The sequence below is a fragment of the Balaenoptera musculus genome, chromosome 5 (genome assembly GCF_009873245.2).
Source record: "Balaenoptera musculus isolate JJ_BM4_2016_0621 chromosome 5, mBalMus1.pri.v3, whole genome shotgun sequence".
Taxonomy (NCBI): Eukaryota; Metazoa; Chordata; class Mammalia; order Artiodactyla; family Balaenopteridae; genus Balaenoptera; species Balaenoptera musculus.
Genome location: NC_045789.1, coordinates 40,474,499 through 40,494,882, shown reverse-complemented (window position 1 = coordinate 40,494,882; position 20,384 = coordinate 40,474,499). Strand labels below are relative to the sequence as shown.

The window sequence follows — 20,384 nt, the reverse complement described above, 5'->3', positions numbered from 1 at the left end:
ATTTTAAAATTATTTTAAAAATCCCCACTAAGATTGCTACATGTGATCAACTTGACAAAATGCATTAAAACATTAGCTCAATTTTGACCCTCTAGAGCCTATAACTATCCTCTTGCAAGTTCTCTTATAGAAAATCCACCAAATAACAAAATAAACTGAGATGATTCTTCAAAGCATAAAAAGCACTTGGGCGACTGCACCATTTGATGCCATAAATCATCACTTCAAAAGATAATAGAAATAACATAAGTGGTAATTTACAACCTATCCCTCTTCCAGGTATCAACCATTAGAAGAACATTTTACAAAATGCTCGCAATCTTCCTTTTATCTGCTAGAACTAAGAGGAGTTCATTCTGACCAGATCTCACATCAAATCACCTTATAGCAAATTGAAAGGAAGGAATCAAGCTTCTTAAAAATTAATTCATTCTATCATTTTTTTTTTCCCATCTGTGACTAATTATAACCTCAAGATTCCTGCAGTACCACCCATTATAGAAGGCATGTGCTTGGCAACCTGGACTCACCCTGTTAAACACTGGCAGCATCATGTACAGTTTCTCTTCTTGTTCCTTCTGAGTCATGTGCCGGGGAGGATGGCACAACTCCGTGAAGAGTCGGCGGAGGTGCATCAGTCCTAAGGCGTTGTCTTGCGGGCTGCACTCCTCCTGCCTCGGCCGCCCCATGATCCTCTTCACCATATTCATCTTGGCTGGTTGGTGATAAACACTTCTAATTCTGTAGGAAAATGTTCATACAGTCAAAATGTCATCATCTTGACCAGGTCAAGCACGCACGGAGCTCATTAAAAGTCAGAAAAATAAAAAAATTCTGCCTAAAATATTTTTTCTACTTTTTGAACAGAAAAGGTAGAGAGGCAAAGCTAATTCTGATAAATCTCCCTAGATGACAAGTTAGGAATTATGCCACTCAGTGTTCCTTACCGGCTTTGCCACAATTTGTATAAAATGTAAAACATTAAATGTAAAAAATTAATTGTTGCTGGATGAGCAACAAACATTTCCAAGTTAGTCATAACAAGTTCAACAAATAAAGGGATCATAAGTCTTATAATTAATATGTTGCTTAATAGTTGACTATATGGAAAAAGAATAAAAGAACAGAAAATTCACCCTCACTTCAAAACATCCAAACAACTGAAAAAAACAAACAAAAACCCCCGCAAAGTTTTCTGTTTTTAATTATTTAACTTTTTTTGTAGATGAAGGATTACACTTGGGATAGTCCTCACTGAAGAGTTGTAGTCTGAAACATGCAAATTAAATGAAATGATACCCTCCAATATATTATAAATCATAAGAAAAAAAGTGAAAATTGTCATATAACTTAAGACTTTTTTCAAACTATAGTTTGAAACCCTTTGGCAGGTCCTGTTAATTCATTTAATAGATCATGACAAGCAATTAAAAAAAAGAAGTAAAATATAATATTGTAAATCAACTATACCTCAATAAAAATATTTTTAATGAAATAGAAGATACTGGAATACATGTAGTAAGGGCAATTATTATTTCATGAAACTTATTTTAGGTAAGGGTGTATTCATGTGTATTGAATCACAATGTAAGATGTATGTATCCCTGGCTAGAGCTGCAGTTAAGAAATAAGTAAACCAATCACTGGGTTAGAACATACACCAGAATCAATAACACTAAGCTTTCAGAAAGCATCATCAGCCCTTTTCAACCACCATGAACTGTGCCAGCAATTAGCTAATTTCAGACACAAAAACAGGATATCTTACAAAAGGAACCAGGAAGGCTGGTTCAGACACTATGGATACACTGAACTTGAGTAAAAGGCAATTTTGCTTTCTAATCTGTAGAAAGGCAGGAATAATCTGAAAATTAATTTTTAATTTTGCCACATAAGCCAGCATGGCATTTCTTAAGAAATGAGAGACCACTGCAAAGCTAGAGGTTTATTTACTAAACATCTGTCTATTGATTTTTTAAAACCATTAAGAAGAACTAGCATATTAAATATGCTTGTCCTTGAGAATTTTGAGTGGATTCCATGTTTGCCTGCGGGCACATGTTTATGCATTCTAGCTTGACTGCAACAGGAGGCCACCTGCGACTCATCACAGGTGAGAAGCAGGAAAACACCCTGCCAAAGGCTGGTCTGCGCCAAGGGACCTCTGTGCAAGGAGCACTCAATACTGCTAAGGTGTCCAGTAGTGGGGAAGAGTGCTCAGACCACAGGCACAGGGCCAAGGAGACCCTCTGAACTACAAAATGACAAGTGAAAGTCAGTCCGGTTCAAACTTGTTTCATATTTCGTTCTCGGAAAAATGTGTAAGTTCTCCAAGTATAAATTATAAAGATTTCAACAAATACATTCAAACAGCCTACTATATGCTGGTATTTTTCGCCCTGGAAACCCCCAGGACAAAAATAAAATTTGAAGTTAACTATAAAACTTGCATAAATTAGCTAACACTTTAGATTATACATAGATCTGCTCTTTTTCCTTAACCCATAGCTTCAGTTCATAATCTAAAGCGTGTGTACAGGATTTACAGGATTCATGATCCTCTAACACTTCAAAAAACATTTTATAGAGATCTCCAGCTTTCAAAGGGGTCTATGTCATTAAAAAGCCAAGCCTCAATCTTTATTTATAGAGCGTCAAAGCACTTTCAGACCATTTCCTTTGGTCCTCATTCCAACTTAAGCAAGGGGTCTGAGGAGGGGATTAATTCTACCTTTTTGTCAGGCCTCAAGACAAGAACAATTTGCTCAAAATCTCACAATGAAAAAGAACTGAATGAGAATCCAGGACTCCCACCTCCTGGTTCAGCCCTTCCTGCTTACTTATATTCATGTGCCTATTTTAAATTACAAAATTTTTGGCACTGTGACTCTAGAATATTTATTTATTTAGCATCAAGTTGCAGTTAGAATGCAAAAGAAATCTGTTTGACTTTTCTGAAGATACACTAATCATTTATCAGTAAACACACACATAATCACACAAAGACAGACATTCGCTAGATGTAAATCAAGCTATCGTATCACCGTTATTTTATATTTGTCAGATACAAAGGGATATATTGGGTTCGCCAAAAAGTTTGTTTGGGTTTTTCCATAAGATGGTATGGAAAAACCCGAACGAACTTTTTGGCCAACCCAATATATCAATCAGCTAAATGGGTTTACTGGTATTTCTCGATTACTCAGATAATCTCAGTAATGGGGAAAAAAATTCAGATTCCTCCTTTTCTCCTAATTTACCAAGAAGCACTTAAGCATATCAGATTGCTGACTCATTGCTTTGTCTGAACTTCAATGTTTGTAACTTAAAGTATAATTCAGACCAAGAACTATCATGTTTAAAGTACCCTTCAGCAGTGAAAGAGCAGAAAAGAATGGGTACTTCTTGGTGAAATCTGTACCAACACGTCCATTTAAGATAGGTAACTTCAGGTGAAAGGCTCTTAATTCCCTTGAATCTTGGGTTTTTCTCACCCGTAAAATCTTTCCTCATAGGCTTTTTGTAATGCATACATAAAATAACATCATTTCTATAAAGTGCCAAACACATTAATTATGTTCAACAATTTTTAAATTTCTTCCTTCAGCTTGATCATGAAACATTTAATTTCTTTTCATTTACATTTTTCGTTATTTAAGCAAGTAAGGCAAAGGAAAGAGTGTGGGCCCTTACAGTACTATGTTTTAGAGACTTACAAAATGATCAATAAAAAATTAAGGGAAAATTTATTTCTTAGTTAGATGATTGATAAGAGGTTTCTAAAGCAATACAGAAGAGATAGGCAAAATTTAATAATACTGAGGACAAATCATAGAAGGTTTATTTTGGGGGTAATGTTATCAGGGATTTTCAAAATATTTACAAAGATTATTGTGCATAAGAACTAGTTTTCTAATGCAAACTCTATTTTGTTTCACAAGAGAAAAGTGTTTGTACTGCCAACAGGGGGTTATTTAAATAGCAATGAGATAATTATTGCAATGAGCCCAGACAGTATTTCTTATTCTAATCTCTTGTGTTAACGCTTAAAAATCCTCTGGAAATGCTTGAAAAGCTGTTTAAGTCCTTTAAACAGTCTGCCATTATTTAAATTATAGAACAAGTAAACAGCCTAAATTTGTAAAAATATATTTGCCAAGTAACTAATGGCCTTTGAGTAGCTCAGCTAAAAACTTAAAATAGCTTTTCTAAGTAACTCCTTAATTCCACAAGAGAAGAAATAAATAGCTCACAGGACTTAGGGAAAATCTTATAGTTTCATCAAAGAATTATAAGTAATTACTCAGGTTTTTAATTTTTTCTTAAACTTTCCGGGGAAAAAGATCCTATTTTTTTCTTACACTGTGAAGAGCAAAGGCAAAACTTCTTACACTTTTGAAGAATGAAGGCAGAACTCTGAGAGGCTCCCAAAAAACTGTGTATATAACCCAGCAATCTAACCCATACATTGAAAAAGAACTACTAATACAGTCCTGAATTAGAATTTAAAATTTCTACCTGCTGAAACATTGTTTTTGCCTTCAAGAACAGTCATATCAGATTTTAGCCCCACCTATGAGATATGACAAGATCAGCCACCTCATTTCTATGGCAAAATACAATTCCTTAAGACCTATTCCCAACATCCTTCACCCTTCTGACCCCATCGGTGAACTCATCATCCTACACATATACTGAACTGGACAATTTCTCAAAACATCTTTTTCAGTGTGCTTAATTTTCTCTCCTCACAGAGGAAAGGATATTCCAAATCCAAAAGCAACTTGCCTCCATTTAAGGACACTTCATTTAGATATGATTTCCAATCATGAGTAGCCACTACTGACATCTCCCTGACAGCTCTCTCAAACCCCTCCTTCTAGGGCCCTTGCTGCTGTTTTGGGAGTCCCAAAGGCACATTTACCCCAATAGTTACATGACAGTTATTTGATATGATTAAAATAGTACAATTAAATTATATTACGGGGGCTTCCCTGGTGGCGCAGTGGTTGAGAATCTGCCTGCCAATGCAGGGGACACGGGTTCAAGCCCTGGTCTGGGAAGATCCCACATGCCGCAGAGCAACTAGGCCCGTGAGCCACAACTACTGAGCCTGCGCGTCTGGAGCCTGTGCTCCGCAACAAGAGAGGCCACAATGGTGAGAGGCCCGCGCACCGCGATGAAGAGTGGCCCCCGCTTGCCGCAACTGGAGAAAGCCCTAGCACAGAAACGAAGGCCCAACATAGCAATCAATCAATCAATCAATAATCTTTAAAAGTAAAAAAAAATTATATTACAGGATAAACTTTTGTAGGCTGACCAGAGATTCTCCAGCATTCTCTGAAAGTGTATCTTTATAAGAAAATGTGTTCAAAATTTTGTATGAAAGACCTGTAAAAGAATTTTTGTAGCACGATGCTCCTGTAAGCTGTGACTGCGTACTACTGACACATTTTGCATTATACCTGTATCTCCACTAACCTCTAGTTCAAGTCATTCAGCTCTGTGAATGTATCAGTATCCTCGGTGGATGGATGGCACAAAGCAGGGAGACTAACCTCAGGAGTGAAGTGCATATAAGTAGGCCTAGAACTTTCAGGGCCATATCCTAGACCTATCAGCACTAGGAATTTCTCTATTTCTGAAATTTCAAGTTTTGAAATCTTACTCTGAGATCTTAACTTTCAATCCACCAGCCTTTCCCACTCCCTAAATCTGTGGTCTTCACTGAAATCGCTTATTCCTCTTAACTTTTCCCAATTCTGCTCCTCAGATGATGTTCAATCTCTTCAAGACATTAACAACTGTACCTTCAGTTCTCCTGTACTCCTGCCTATACCTATTTCCAACTAGTACCCATGCCTGGATGAATTCAACCACACAATTTCTCCATTTCTAATTTTGGGTTGCTGGATACTGTGGAGAAAATTCTACAATTCTGCAGACTGCTTACAACATAAAGTTTGATTTTTCTAAAATTATTATTTTCATAAATAAAAACTAATAATTCCAAACGGATTAAAGATCTAAATGTAAACAAACAGTAAAACATTGGAAGCAAATATAAAAGGAAATACTTATAATTTAGGGTAAATTCTTCTTAAAAGGAAAAAAAAAACAGATTTATAGCTACAAATACCACAAAGTTAAAAGACAAGCAACAAAAAAAACAAAAATAATAGCAACCTTATAACAAAGAATTAATAACGAGACTATCCATGGAACTCTTAAAATCAACAACACGATAACAAAATAAGAATTGAATAGAAATAGACAATCCCCCGTAAAAATACTATACATATGAAATGCAACACAACGTACATATAAAAAGGCACTTAAAAATCTCTAATAATCAGAGAAATGCAAATAAAAACAAATACAACTATTTTCTCAGTTTGGCAAAAAATTGATAGGATTTACAAAATATATACATAGTAAGAATAGAAAAAATCGAAATGTACACACCTTGTTGAATTAGCAGCCTTTTTTAGGGCAATCTCATAGTATCAACATACCTACTCTTTCTTCTAGTGATACCTCTTCCAGGAAGCTGTCCTAGAGCAATACTCACAGTACAAGACAGTTTACTGCATTATATGTTGCTATAATTGTTTATAATAACAAAAAATCAGAAATAGCCTAGTCCTTTAATAGATGAATAGGCAACTCATGGTACACCTGTATTATGGAACAGTACAATTCTTAAAAGTTAGGAGGGAAAAAGAAGTTAAATTTTAAAAAATCAGGATTTCAGCACCAAAATGTAAGGAGCTTAGAAGTCATCACTCCTGTACTTACACAAGAAACAACTGAATAAACTGGAAACCAAGGATTTTTCTGGAACCCTCAGAGAACTGAGGTTGCAGGGCAAACTAATCCCTGAAATCTGGAGAGACAAGCAAATCCAGAAATTCACAGATGAAATATGCTTATCTAGAACAGAAACCCCTGTAGCCATAACTGGTGGGAACACTTAAATGATGAGTATGAAAAACTGCTAGAGGTTAACAGTGGGTTAGCATGAGAGGGAGAAACTCCTGGGGCCACAGTCTTCAGGCTCTCACCACAACTTTCCTGGGTTGCACTTCTAGGAACCCCACCAGATTCTTTCTCACAGAGATGTGGGAAAGACCCACTCCTCCTGGCTCTGGCAAGAGGGAAGGGAAGCACAATCACTTTGAAATGTTCCCAGAGGATACTCTATAACAAAGGCCGACTTTCCAGGGTAAAAGACTATCTTAGCCTTGTCTCACCTGAGGGAAGGGCATCTCTCTCACCCCACCTCCTCCACCAACCTTCCAGTCTCACCTAAGGGAGCTGAGGGAAGAAATAACCCTGGGGAAATACTTGTGAAGGTCACAGCCCAAGAGTTACAGGCCCACTAAAACAATGAGATTTAATCACAGGATTATAAAACAGTTCCCCTCTTCTACACTTTACAACCACCAACTGTGCTCTAAGAAAGAATCAAAAGAAAATGCAAGAAATCAACACTGTAGCACTGTAACAATTATGAAGAATGCTTTGATGAGCTCAGTAGTAGACTGGATATGGCCAAGGAAAGAATCAGTGAGCCTGAAGATAAATCAGTAGAAGCTTTCAGAAGGAGAAGAAAGAGAAAAGGGAGGAGTGGCATATTTAAAGTAATAATGTCTAAGTACTTTGCAAAATTAATGACAGACACCAAACCACAGATACAGAAAGCTCAGAGAATATCAAGATTAAATACCTAAAAGACTACATTTAGGCATATCATATTTAAACTATAGAAGGTCAAAGATAAGGAGAGACTCTTGAAAGGGAGTGGGGTGAGGGGGTGGGAGGAGGAGGAAAACCTTACCTATAAAAGGACAAGGACGAATATTATAGTGGACTTCTCATCCAAAACGTTCAAGCAAGAAGAGAATGAAGGGAAATATTGAATATTTAAAGTGTTGGAAGAAAAACCTGCCAGCCTAGAATTCTATATCCAATGAAATTATCCTTCAAAAGTGAAGGAAGAGGGACCTCCCTGGTGGTCCAGTGGTAAAAAAATCTGCCTTACAATGCAGGGGACATGGGTTCAATCTCTTGTCGGGGAACTGGGATCCCACGTGCCACGGGGCAACCTCCGCCCGCACGCCACAACTACTGAGCTCACGCACCTCAACTAGTGAGCCCATGTGACCTGGAGCCTATGTGCCACAACTAGAGAGAAGGCTGTGTGCCGCAATGAAAGATCCCGCATGCCTCAACAAAGATCCCGTGTGCCACGACAAAGATCCCGCATGCCACAACAAAGATCCCACGTGCCACAACTAAGACTTGATGCAGCCTAAAATAAATAAATAAATAATACATAAAGCTTAAAAAAAAAAAAAAGGTGAAGAAAGAATAAAGAATTTCTCAGACACTCAAAAAATGTGAAAGTATTGTGAGGTGACATGCCATACCAGAAATATTTATAGTTGTTTTGGGAGAAAAAAATGATATAGGTCAGAAAATTGTACAGGCATACTATGTTTTATTATGCTTCACAAATTGAGATTTGTTTTTTCTTTGTTTGTTTTGTTTTGTTTTGTTTTTACCAATTGAAGGTTTGTGGCAACCCTGTGTGGTCAGATGATGGTCTTTTAGGAATAAAGTATTTTTAAATTAAGGTATGTATACTTTTTAAGACATAATGTTATTGCACACTCAAAAGACTACAGTATAGTGTAAACATAACTATTATATGCATTGGGGAACCAAAAAATTGGTGGGACTTGCTTTATTGAGGTAGTCTGGAATATCTCCAGAGTATGTCTCTATTTACATAACAAAGAGAAGGGTGTCAGAGAAGGAATAAATGAAGGTAAAATAAAATTGTTTTATTATCCTTAACTGATCTAAAAGATTGTTTTTAAAGTAATAATAGTGATAATGCATTGGGTGTTTAAAGTTTCTGAATTAGTAAGATGAATAACAGCAATGTCATAAGGAACTGGGAATACTTTTATAAGATACCCATACTATACCTCAGTAATAAAGTGTTATTTGAAGGTAGATGAATATTAGTAAAAAAAATGTTCACTCTAGGGCAACCACTAAAATTTTTTTTAAAAAGTTTAATTGATACACAGAGAGAGGAGATAAAAGGAAAACATGTAAAATGCTCAGTTAAAACCAGAGAAGACAGAAGAGGAGTAGGGGGAACCAAATAACAAATGCAACAAATACAAAAGTTTTAAACAAGACAGATATTAATCCAACTATATCAAAACTCACTTTAAATGTGACTGGACTAAATGCACCAATTAAAAGACAGAAGGTCAGAGTGAATTAAAAAACACATCTCAACTATATGGTGTCTATAAGAAAGCCACTTTAAATATAAATAATCAGATAGACTGAAAGTAAAGAGATGGAGAAAGGTAAACCATGCTAACTCCAGTCAAAAGAAAGCTGGAGTAACTATATTAATGTTAGACAACAGTCTTTACAACAAGGAAAACTATCAGGGATAGTTAGAGGTATTACACACTGACAAAAGGGTCAATTCTCTAAGAAGACTTAACAATCTTTAACACGTATAAGCCTAACATGAAAATCCCATATGCGGCAAGCACTGATAGAACTGAAGGAAGAAAAAAACAAATCCACTTTGGAGTTGGAGACTTCAACAGCCCTCATACAATAATTGATACATCAAGTGTGCAGGAAATCAATACAGTTTACTGAACAGTACTATCAACCAACTAGAACTATAGTTGATATTTTCAGAACACTACATCCAACAACAGCAGAACTCACATTCTTCTCAAACTCACATGGAACATTCACCAAGACAGATCACAGGGACTTCCCTGGTGGCACAGTGGTTAAGAATCCGCCTGCCAATGCAGGGTACACAGGTTCCATCCCTGGTCCGGGAAGATCCCACATGCAATGGAGCAACTAAGCCCGTGCGCCACAACTACTGAGCCTGCGCTCTGGAGCCCGTATGCCACAACTACTGAAGCCCGCATGCCTAAAGCCCGTGCTCCGCGACAAGAGAAGCCACCGCAATGAGAAGCCTGTGCACCACAACGAAGAGTAGCCCCCACTCGCCGCAACGAGAGAAAGCCTGAGCACAGCAATGAAGACCCAACGCAGCCAAAAATAAATTAAAAAAAAAAAAAAAAAGACAGATCGCATAATGGGCTGTAAACACACCTTAACAAATTCAAAAGAATAGAAATCATACCAAATATGGTATCAGATTACAGTGGAATTAAACAGAAAATCAGTAACAAAAGACAGCTGGAAAAACCCCAAATATTTGGAAATTAAACAACATGCATCTAAATAACATGAGCCAAAAAAGTGTCAAAAGAAATTTTTAAACATTTTAAACCAAATGAAAATATAACTTATCAAAATGCATAAAATGCAGTGACAGATGTTCTTAGAGGAAAATTTGTAGCACTAAAAACATATATTACAAAAGATATAAAAAATAGCCTAATCTTCCACCTTAGGAAACTAGAAAAATATGAGCAATTTAAGCTTAAAGGAAGCAAAAGAAAAGAAATAAATGAGGGCAACAAATCAATGAAAATGAAAACGAGAAAAACAGAGAAAATCAAAAAAACCAAAGCCTGGTTCTTTGAAACGATGGAAAAAATTAGTCTCAGTCTCACTACCATATGATCGGTGCCCCTGTCTTGAGTGTATCTTCCCTACAGCTCCTCAGTTTTCTTCTGAAAAACAAAGCAGATATACCACTTCTCTGATTTAAATCCTCTGCTGATTCCCTATTGCCTAAGAATAAACTGAAGCACCTTAATCTAATATCTAAATTCTTAGACACTCTGGCCCCATTTATATTTCTAGCCTCCTCTCTCACTAAGACACCGCTTTGCTCCAAATTCTGCTCCACTGAAAGTACCTCCCAGCCTTGTTGGTTTCTTTAGCCCTCTGTGTGTTTGTGTATGGTGTTCTCTCTGCCAAGGAAGGCCCCTCTTCCACTTTTCCTAGCAGCTAAGCTCTCAGTTCGCCTTCTCAGAGAAGTCTTTCCCAAACCTCCAGGCAGAACTTGTTGTTTTATCCTACCATGGTACTTTAAGAGTCTGGCATAAAATATTCATTAAGAGAGACAGTATAGTATAGTGGTTACAGAGGCTTTGCCACTAATTGCCTGGATTCAAATCCTAGCTGCACCATTTTACCAGCTGCGTAACTTCAGCAGGTCAGTCACCATCCTTGTGCATCAGATTCCTCAAGTGCAAGAAGAGAGTAACTATCAGAACCTAGGCCAGAGTGGTGGTGTACTGTAATTCACCAAATGAGGTACTACACAGAAAACGCTTTAGGGTAATGTCTGGCACGGGTGCTCAGTAAGCAACAGCTATTCTTACTGCTATTCTACCGTAACAAACATATACCAACTAGTGGTTATCTACTCCCACTAATTTATCATGTCTTCAGTGGTGAGAACCAAATCTTATTTAACTTTGTATCCCTAGTTCATAGTAGGTGGTGGGTAAATAAATGTTAAAAGACTTACATACGGTCATACACCTACTACATGGTAGCATCATATTTTATGTGCAGACATTCTGAATTCCGGATGTGCTTTTACTATTCCTCACAAAAAATTACATATTACCCATAAAAATTTTAAAAAGTTATGCCCTAGTTTTCATCGTATAGAAAGTCTTCACAGTTCATAAACGTTGAAGTTCTTAAACATCTCCAGGAGAAAATTACATTGACAACCATTTGTTCTTAATTGAAAAGTTACCAAGTTGCTTAAATAAAGATCATTTCTTTCTGCTTAATTATCAGTATCTCTCATTAAATTACAAATTCCCTAAAAGCAGGCTATGCTCTCCAAATCCTTAACAACTAGCTGAGGATTTAGTACAGAATAGAAATGAACAAATGAATGTAGCAACAATTCCCATAGCTTTAAGGGAAAGTACAACTTTCAAGGCTCTTCATTACCTGGCCCCTAGATCTAATCCTCCTCTTTATTCCACCAATACTTTGTCTCCTGCACATCTCCCTGATGTGCCTTCACAGTTCTGTGCCTTCATATACCCTTCCTGGGGTGGGAGTGGTGGGTTCTCCCCATGCAATTATACATTTAGCTAATTACTAATCATCCTGCAAATCTCAGCTCAACTGTCCCCTCTTCTAGAAAGCATTCCCTAATTTCTCAGTTTAATAAAGATGCTCCCTTCTTTTCCCATACAATCCTGGGCATATCTTTATTATAGCATTTCTCACCTTGTTATGTAACTGTTATTTTGTTTATCTTTTTCCAACACTAGACAAATAATATAAGATTATGGAAGGCAAAGATCATCTCCTATGCAACTTCTTCCCTCAGTGTCTAACACAGTGCCTGGCAAAAAAGATACAAGCAATACATGATTAACAAATGAGTAAAAAGTGATCAATAAAAGTTTAGACAATGAATGAATTAGAGGCAGCTCAAGCCAAATATAATTTAAAGTTAATTTAAAATAGGCCAAAGAGAAAGAATTTTCTCTAAATTCCTTACCTGTTTATTTTAAAACAAGAAGCCTTAGATGACTACTTTGTTCTTTATGGTTTGTTTAAATTCAGTTTTATTACTTGAAAAAATAATAAACCATTACCATATGACTATTTTTCTTGGGAGGTGTTAAGTACCCCATAGAAATAAAAGTATTCAGGGAAAACTGGTATAAATTTGGAAAGTAAGAACTATGAATGTGAATGCAGGGGCAGAAGCAGAAAAAAAAAATCACTATTAATAGTTAGGTTTGGTTGGTAAGCAGAGGATGAAAAAACAAAAGGCAATAAGTGGAATCCTCCACAGGGAACTGGTGCATCAACAACAAAGGAATATCCAAAAGAAGTAGTCAGCTCCCCAGTACTGATAACAAATCATCACGGAATGAGCTGGAATATATGCTGTGGTCTGAAAGCAATGAAAGGAAAATGACAAATGCAAAAGATTATGCAGAATTGTATTAGTAAAACCTCACAAATGAAAGAAAAAAGTAATAAAACAATGATATCAACAAAAATAATACTGTTAATGAGGGTTTAAACTGTGAATTCCTATACTTTTATATTTATAAAAACATTAACATTTATACATTCAGATAAATTTTGCCCTACCCATTAGTTATCTTAGAAGGTTATATTCACATAATGATGCTGACATGGTTCAAAATACTTTTAAAAATTCCTCTTTAAAGACTACCATCAAATAACACACAAGGGAATCCCCATAAGGTTAACAGCTGATCTTTCAGCAGAAACTCTGCAAGCCACAAGGGAGTGGCAGGACATATTTAAAGTGATGAAGGAGAAAAACCTACAACCAAGATCACTCTACCCAGCAAGGATCTCATTCAGATTCTATGGAGAAATTAAAACCTTACAGACAAGCAAAAGCTAAGAGAATTCAGCACCACCAAACCAGCTTTACAACAAATGCTAAAGGAACTTCTCTAGGCAGGAAACACAAGAGAAGGAAAAGACCTACAATAACAAACCCAAAACAATTAAGAAAATGGGAATAGGAACATACATATCGATAATTACCTTAAATGTTAATGGATTAAATGCTCCCACCAAAAGACACAGACTGGCTGAACGGATACAAAAACAAGACCCATATATATGCTGTCTACAAGAGACCCACTTCAGACCTAGGGACACATACAGACTGAAAGTGAGGGGATGGAAAAAGATATTCCATGCAAATGGAAATCAAAAGAAAGCTGGAGTAGCAATTCTCATATCAGACAAAATAGACTTTAAAATAAAGACTATTACAAGAGACAAAGACGGACACTATATAATGATCAAGGGATTGATTCAAGAAGAAGATATAACAATTGTAAATATCTATGCACCCAACAGAGGAGCACCTCAATACATAAGGCAAATGCTAACAGCCATAAAAGGGGAAATCAACAGTAACACAATCACAGTAGGAGACTTTAACACTCCACTTTCACCAATGGCTAGATCATCCAAAATGAAAATAAATAAGGAAACACAAGCTTTAAATGATACATTAAACAAGATGGACTTAATGGATATTTATAGGACATTCCACCCAAAAACAACAGAATACACATTTTTCTCAAGTGCTCATGGAACATTCTCCAGGATAGATCATATCTTGGGTCACAAATCAAGCCTTGGTAAATTTAAGAAAATTGAAATCATATCAAGTATCTTTTCCAACCACAACGCTATGAGACTAGATATCAATTACAGGAAAAGATTTGTAAAAATTACAAACACATGGAGGCTACACAATACACTACTTAATAACGAAGTGATCACTGAAGAAATCAAAGGGGAAATCAAAAAATACCTAGAAACAAATGACAATGGAGACACAATGACTCAAAACCTATGGGATGCAGCAAAAGCAGTTCTAACAGGGAACTTTATAGCAATACAAGCCCACCTCAAAAAACAGGAAACATCTCGAATAAACAACCTAACCTTGCACCTAAAACAATTAGAGAAAGAAGAGCAAAAAACCCCCAAAGCTAGCAGAAGGAAAGAAATCATAAAGATCAGATCAGAAATAAATGAAAAAGAAATGAAGGAGACAATAGCAAAGGTCAATAAAACTAAAAGCTGGTTCTTTGAGAAGATAAACAAAATTGATAAACCATTAGCCAGACTCATCAAGAAAAAAAGGGAGAAGACTCAAATCAATAGAATTAGAAATGAAAAAGGAGAAGTAACAACTGACACTGCAGAAATACAAACAATCATGAGAGATTACTACAAGCAACTCTATGCCAATAAAATGGACAACCTGGAAGAAATGGACAAATTCTTAGAAATGCACAACCTGCCGAGACTGAACCAGGAAGCGATAGAAAATATGAACAGACCAATCACAAGCACTGAAATTGAAACTGTGATTAAAAATCTTCCAACAAACAAAAGCCCAGGACCAGATGGCTTCACAGGCGAATTCTATCAAACATTTAGAGAAGAGCTAACACCTATCCTTCTCAAACTCTTCCAAAATATTACAGAGGGAGGAACACTCCCAAACTCATTCTACGAGGCCACCATCACCCTGATACCAAAACCAGACAAAGATGTCACAAAGAAAGAAAACTACAGGCCAATATCACTGATGAACATAGATGCAAAAATCCTCAACAAAATATTAGCAAACAGAATCTGACAGCACATTAAAAGGATCATACACCATGATCAAGTGGGGTTTATTCCAGGAATGCAAGGATTCTTCAATATACGCAAATCAATCAACGTGATACACCATATTAACAAATTGAAGGAGAAAAACCATATGATCAGCTCAATAGATGCAGAGAAAGCTTTTGACAAAATTCAACACCCATTTATGATAAAAGCCCTGCAGAAAGTAGGCATAGAGGGAACTTTCCTCAACATAATAAAGGCCATATATGACAAACCCACAGCCAACATCGTTCTCAATGGTGAAAAACTGAAACCATTTCCACGAAGATCAGGAACAAGACAAGGTTGCCCACTCTCACCACTATTATTCAACATAGTTTTGGAAGTTTTAGCCACAGCAACCAGAGAAGAAAAAGAAATAAAAGGAATCCAAATCGGAAAAGAAGAAGTAAAGCTGTCACTGTTTGCAGATGACATGATACTATACATAGAGAATCCTAAGGATGCTACCAGAAAACTACTAGAGCTTATCAATGAATTTGGTAAAGTAGCAGGATACAAAATTAATGCACAGAAATCTCTTGCATTTCTATACACTAATGATGAAAAATCTGAAAGTGAAATTAAGAAAACACTCCCATTTGCCATTGCAACGAAAAGAATAAAATATCTAGGAATAAACCTACCTAAGGAGACAAAAGACCTGTATGCAGAAAATTATAAGACACTGATGAAAGAAATTAAAGATGATACAAATAGATGGAGAGATATACCATGTTCTTGGATTGGAAGAATCAACATTGTGAAAATGACTCTACTACCCAAAGCAATCTACAGATTCAATGCAATCCCTATCAAACTACCAATGGCATTTTTCACAAAATTAGAACAAAAAGTTTCACAATTTGTATGGAAACACAAAAGACCCCGAATAGCCAAAGCAATCTTGAGAACAAAAAATGGAGTTAGAGGAATCAGGCTCCCTGACTTCAGACTATACTACAAAGCTACAGTAATCAAGACAGTATGGTACTGGTACAAAAACAGAAACATAGATCAATGGAACAGGATAAAAAGCCCAGAGATAAACCCACGCACATATGGTCACCTTATCTTTGATAAAGGACGCAACCATATACAGTGGAGAAAAGACAGCCTCTTCAATAAGTGGTGCTGGGAAAACTGGACAGGTACATGTAAAAGTATGAAATTAGAACACTCCCTGACACCATACACAAAAATAAACTCAAAATGGATTAAAGACTTAAATGTAAGGCCAGACACTATCAAACTCTTAGAGGAAAACATAAGCAGAACACTCTATGACATAAATCACAGCAAGATCCTTTTTGACCCACCTCCTAGAGAAATGGAAATAAAAACAAAAATAAACAAATGGGACCTAATGAAACTTAAAAGCTTTTGCACAGCAAAGGAAACCATAAACAAGACCAAAAGACAACCCTCAGAATGGGAGAAAATATTTGCAAATGAAGCAACTGACAAAGGAGTAATCTCCAAAATTTACAGGCAGCTCATGCAGCTCAATAACAAAAAAAACGAACAACCCAATCCAAAAATGGGCAGAAGACCTAAACAGACATTTCTCCAAAGAAGATATACAGATTGCCAACAAACACATGAAAGAATGCTCAACATCATTAATCATTAGAGAAATGCAAATCAAAACTACAATGAGATATCATCTCACACTGGTCAGAATGGCCATCATCAAAAAATCTAGAAACAATAAATGCTGGAGAGGGTGTGGAGAAAAGGGAACACTCTTGCACTGTTGGTGGGAATGTAAATTGATACAGCTACTATGGAGAACAGTATGGAGATTCCTTAAAAAACTAAAAATAGAACTACCATACGACCCAGCAATCCCACTACTGGGCATATACCCTGAGAAAACCATAATTCAAAAAGAGTCATGTACCAAAATGTTCATTGCAGCTCTATTTACAATAGCCAGGACATGGAAGCAACCTAAATGTCCATCATCAGATGAATGGATAAAGAAGATGTGGCACATATATACAATGGAATATTAGCCATAAAATGAAACAAAATTGAGTTATTTGTAGTGAGGTGGATGGAGTTAGAGTCTGTCATACAGAGTGAAGTAAGTCAGAAAGAGAAAAACAAATACAGTATGCTAACACATATATATGGAATCTAAGGGAATAAAAGATCATGAAGAACCTATTGGCAAGACGGGAGTAAAGACACAGACCTACTAGAGAATAGACTTGAGGATATGGGGAGGGAGACGGGTAAGATGTGACAAAGTGAGAGTGGCATGGACATATATACACTACCAAACGTAAAATAGATAGCTAGTGGGAAGCAGCCGCATAGCACAGGGAGATCAGCTCTGTGCTTTGTGACCACCTAGAGGGGTGGGACAGGGAGGGTGGGAGGGAGGGAGATGCAAGAGGGAAGAGATATGGGAACATATGTATATGTATAACTGATTCACTTTGTTATAAAGCAGAAACTAACACACCATTGTAAAGCAATTATACTCCAATAAAGATGCTTAAAAAAAAAAAAGATTGCTTTCACGTCATTTTATAAGCTATATCTGAAACTTAGTGTCATCATATATCATGTTTTACCAAAAGTGGAATTACCCAGCTTGCTCATTTGTCTTAGTTTCCAAATTTCCCCCAAATAACTTCTGCAGATTACTAAATATCAAATCCTTTCAAAAAGACTGAAAATTCACCACTAATAATCAAAAGAATGCATCGCAGACTCTGAAGCTGATTATGGGGAAAAAATTCTAAATAGTTACTGAGCAATGCATTGTTGAAATTTAATTTCTTAAGTGTCTGCCTACTGTATGCAAGTTGCTGTGGGAGTACCAACTCCAGTTTTTAACCACCTCCATGGCGTGGCTGTATTTCTTCTAAAATTCCAAACAGATCAGTATATAACTTTCCTTAACAATGACACAATCCGTGGCTTCCCTGGTGGTGCAGCCATTGAGAATCCGCCTGCCAATGCAAGGGACACGGGTTCGAGCCCTGGTCCGAGAAGATCCCACATGCCGTGGAGCAACCAAGCCCGTGCGCCACAACTACTGAAGCCCGCATGCCTAGAGCCCGTGCTCCGCAGCAAGAGAAGCCACCGCGGGGAGAAGCCCGCGCACTGCAACGAAGAGTAGCCCCCACTCGCCGCAACTAAAGAAAGCCCGCGTGCAGCAACAAAGACCCAGTGCAGCCAAAAATAAATTAATTAATTAATTAATTTTAAAAAAGACACAATCACTTACAATGAGATAGAGTCAAAACCCTTTGCAAGGTATAAAAGGCTCCTCAAAATCTGTTGTCCATCTAATTTTGAAGCTCTATCTTCTGCAATATCCCTCCTCTCAGCCTCGGCTCACACCACATCACCTAACTGCTGTTCCCTGAACAGGCCATGCAATTTCAAACCCTTGTTGCTTTTCCCACATGGTCTTTCCTCTTCCGGAAATGGCCTACTCAGATTTTTTTTACTGCCTGGCAACCTATCATGAATAGTTCAGGACCTTATTTAATTCTAAAACAATTTAAACCTAACTCCATAGTAGCAACTTGATCACTGATTCAAAGAAATATTTATCAACGCACTCCCCATCCCACCTGAATCTCTCTCTGCCCCAGCCACGTAGCTCTGCTTTCAGTAGCTTATATTCACCATGTCCTTGCCACCAAAGCAATTAAGACATTAATTTGAAAAACAAAACTTTTTAAACATTTAGAAGAAAATGTTGGAAAATATCTTTATAATCTCAGGGTAAGGAAGAATGTCTTAAAAAAAAAGAACTACACACACAAACACACACGACCTTATCAAAACTAAAAACTTCTGTACATGAAAAATTAACAGAAAACACAAGCCACAAATTGGGAACAAAATATTTGCAACACCTATAAATAACAAAAAAGCATTAGATCCAAAATATGTAAAGAATAGCTACAAATCAATGAGAGAAAGGCAAACCATCCAATACAAAAATGGACAAAAGACAAATAGGCATTTCACAAAAAGAGTAAAATGAATGACCACAAATATTTCAAAGGCTGCATAACCTCATCAGTAAATAAAGGAAATGGAAATCAATACACAATTTTCTGTCTGCTCTTTGCTCCTTGTTGTAAGGATGTTTGTTCATTTACCCTGTGTGTATGTCTGACCCACCCCAAATCCACAAATACTCATTCTCATCCCCTAGAAAAACATGCACTTAATATCCACATCAAGCCTCTCCACAAGGGTTATGCTAACAGTCAACAGCCAATAACCTAGTCTGACCCCCTATAAGGGTATTTCTCAACCTACCCCAGGTACAGTAAAAACATCCTAGGATTTATGGAGGGTATTTCCAGTGAACAGGAAGCCTTTCCACCATTCCTTGAAAATGAACCTAGTGTGAGGTCAGTGACCTGTGTTTTTTATATTCAACTTTTTAGTATTTGCCACAGTACCTGAAACACTGAAGATAATTAATAAATGTATTATGGATGGCTGGGTGAATAGTTGGATGGATGGAGTGAGGCAGGAAATCTTCCTGCTGACACCTTATTTGTTAACTTTTCCAGAAACTCCTCTATCATAATTATTTTAAACACTCTTTATTCACTTAATAGAGGTATATGAATGAAAACAATCAGGAAACTTATGAAATCTTTAAAGAACATACTTTAAAATATCAAAGGTGGTACTGATATAAATCTTAAGGACAGGGCTTCCCTGGTGGTGCAGTGGTTGAGAGTCTGCCTGCCAATGCAGGGGACACGAGTTCGAGCCCTGGTCTGGGAGGATCCCACATGCCACGGAGCAACTGGGCCCGTGAGCCACAATTACTGAGCCTGCGCGTCTGGAGCCTGTGCTCCACGACAAGAGAGGCCGCGATAATGAGAGGCCCACGCACCGCGATGAAGAGTGGCCCCCACTTGCCACAACTAGAGAAAGCCCTCGCACAGAAATGAAGACCCAACACAGCCATCAATAAATAAATAAAAATTAAACTTTAAAAAAAAAAAAATCTTAAGGACAAAAAAATTATGTGTTACCAGATATAACCCTTTGCTAATCAGTGTTTATTGCTTCCTTATAATTCTGGCATTAGATCTTCTACAAATGAAATACAAAAATGTCCCATGGCTAAGGGGTACAGGTGCATTCTCACTAAAGGGGTTGAAGGATGGGGGTTGAAGACTGAAGAGGCTGAAAAGAAAGGAGGGGAG

The 20,384-nt window shown here is 37.0% G+C and overlaps 1 protein-coding gene across 1 annotated transcript in view; it reads right to left on the bottom strand.

The window, feature by feature from the left end:
• Window positions 1–20,384, bottom strand: part of WDFY3 (WD repeat and FYVE domain containing 3) — a 267,612-nt gene that overhangs the window by 169,382 nt on the left and 77,846 nt on the right. The window contains 1 exon segment of the mRNA XM_036852038.1: window positions 531–741. Within this exon segment, the coding sequence (XP_036707933.1) occupies window positions 531–710 (180 nt within the window). The 5' untranslated portion in view covers window positions 711–741.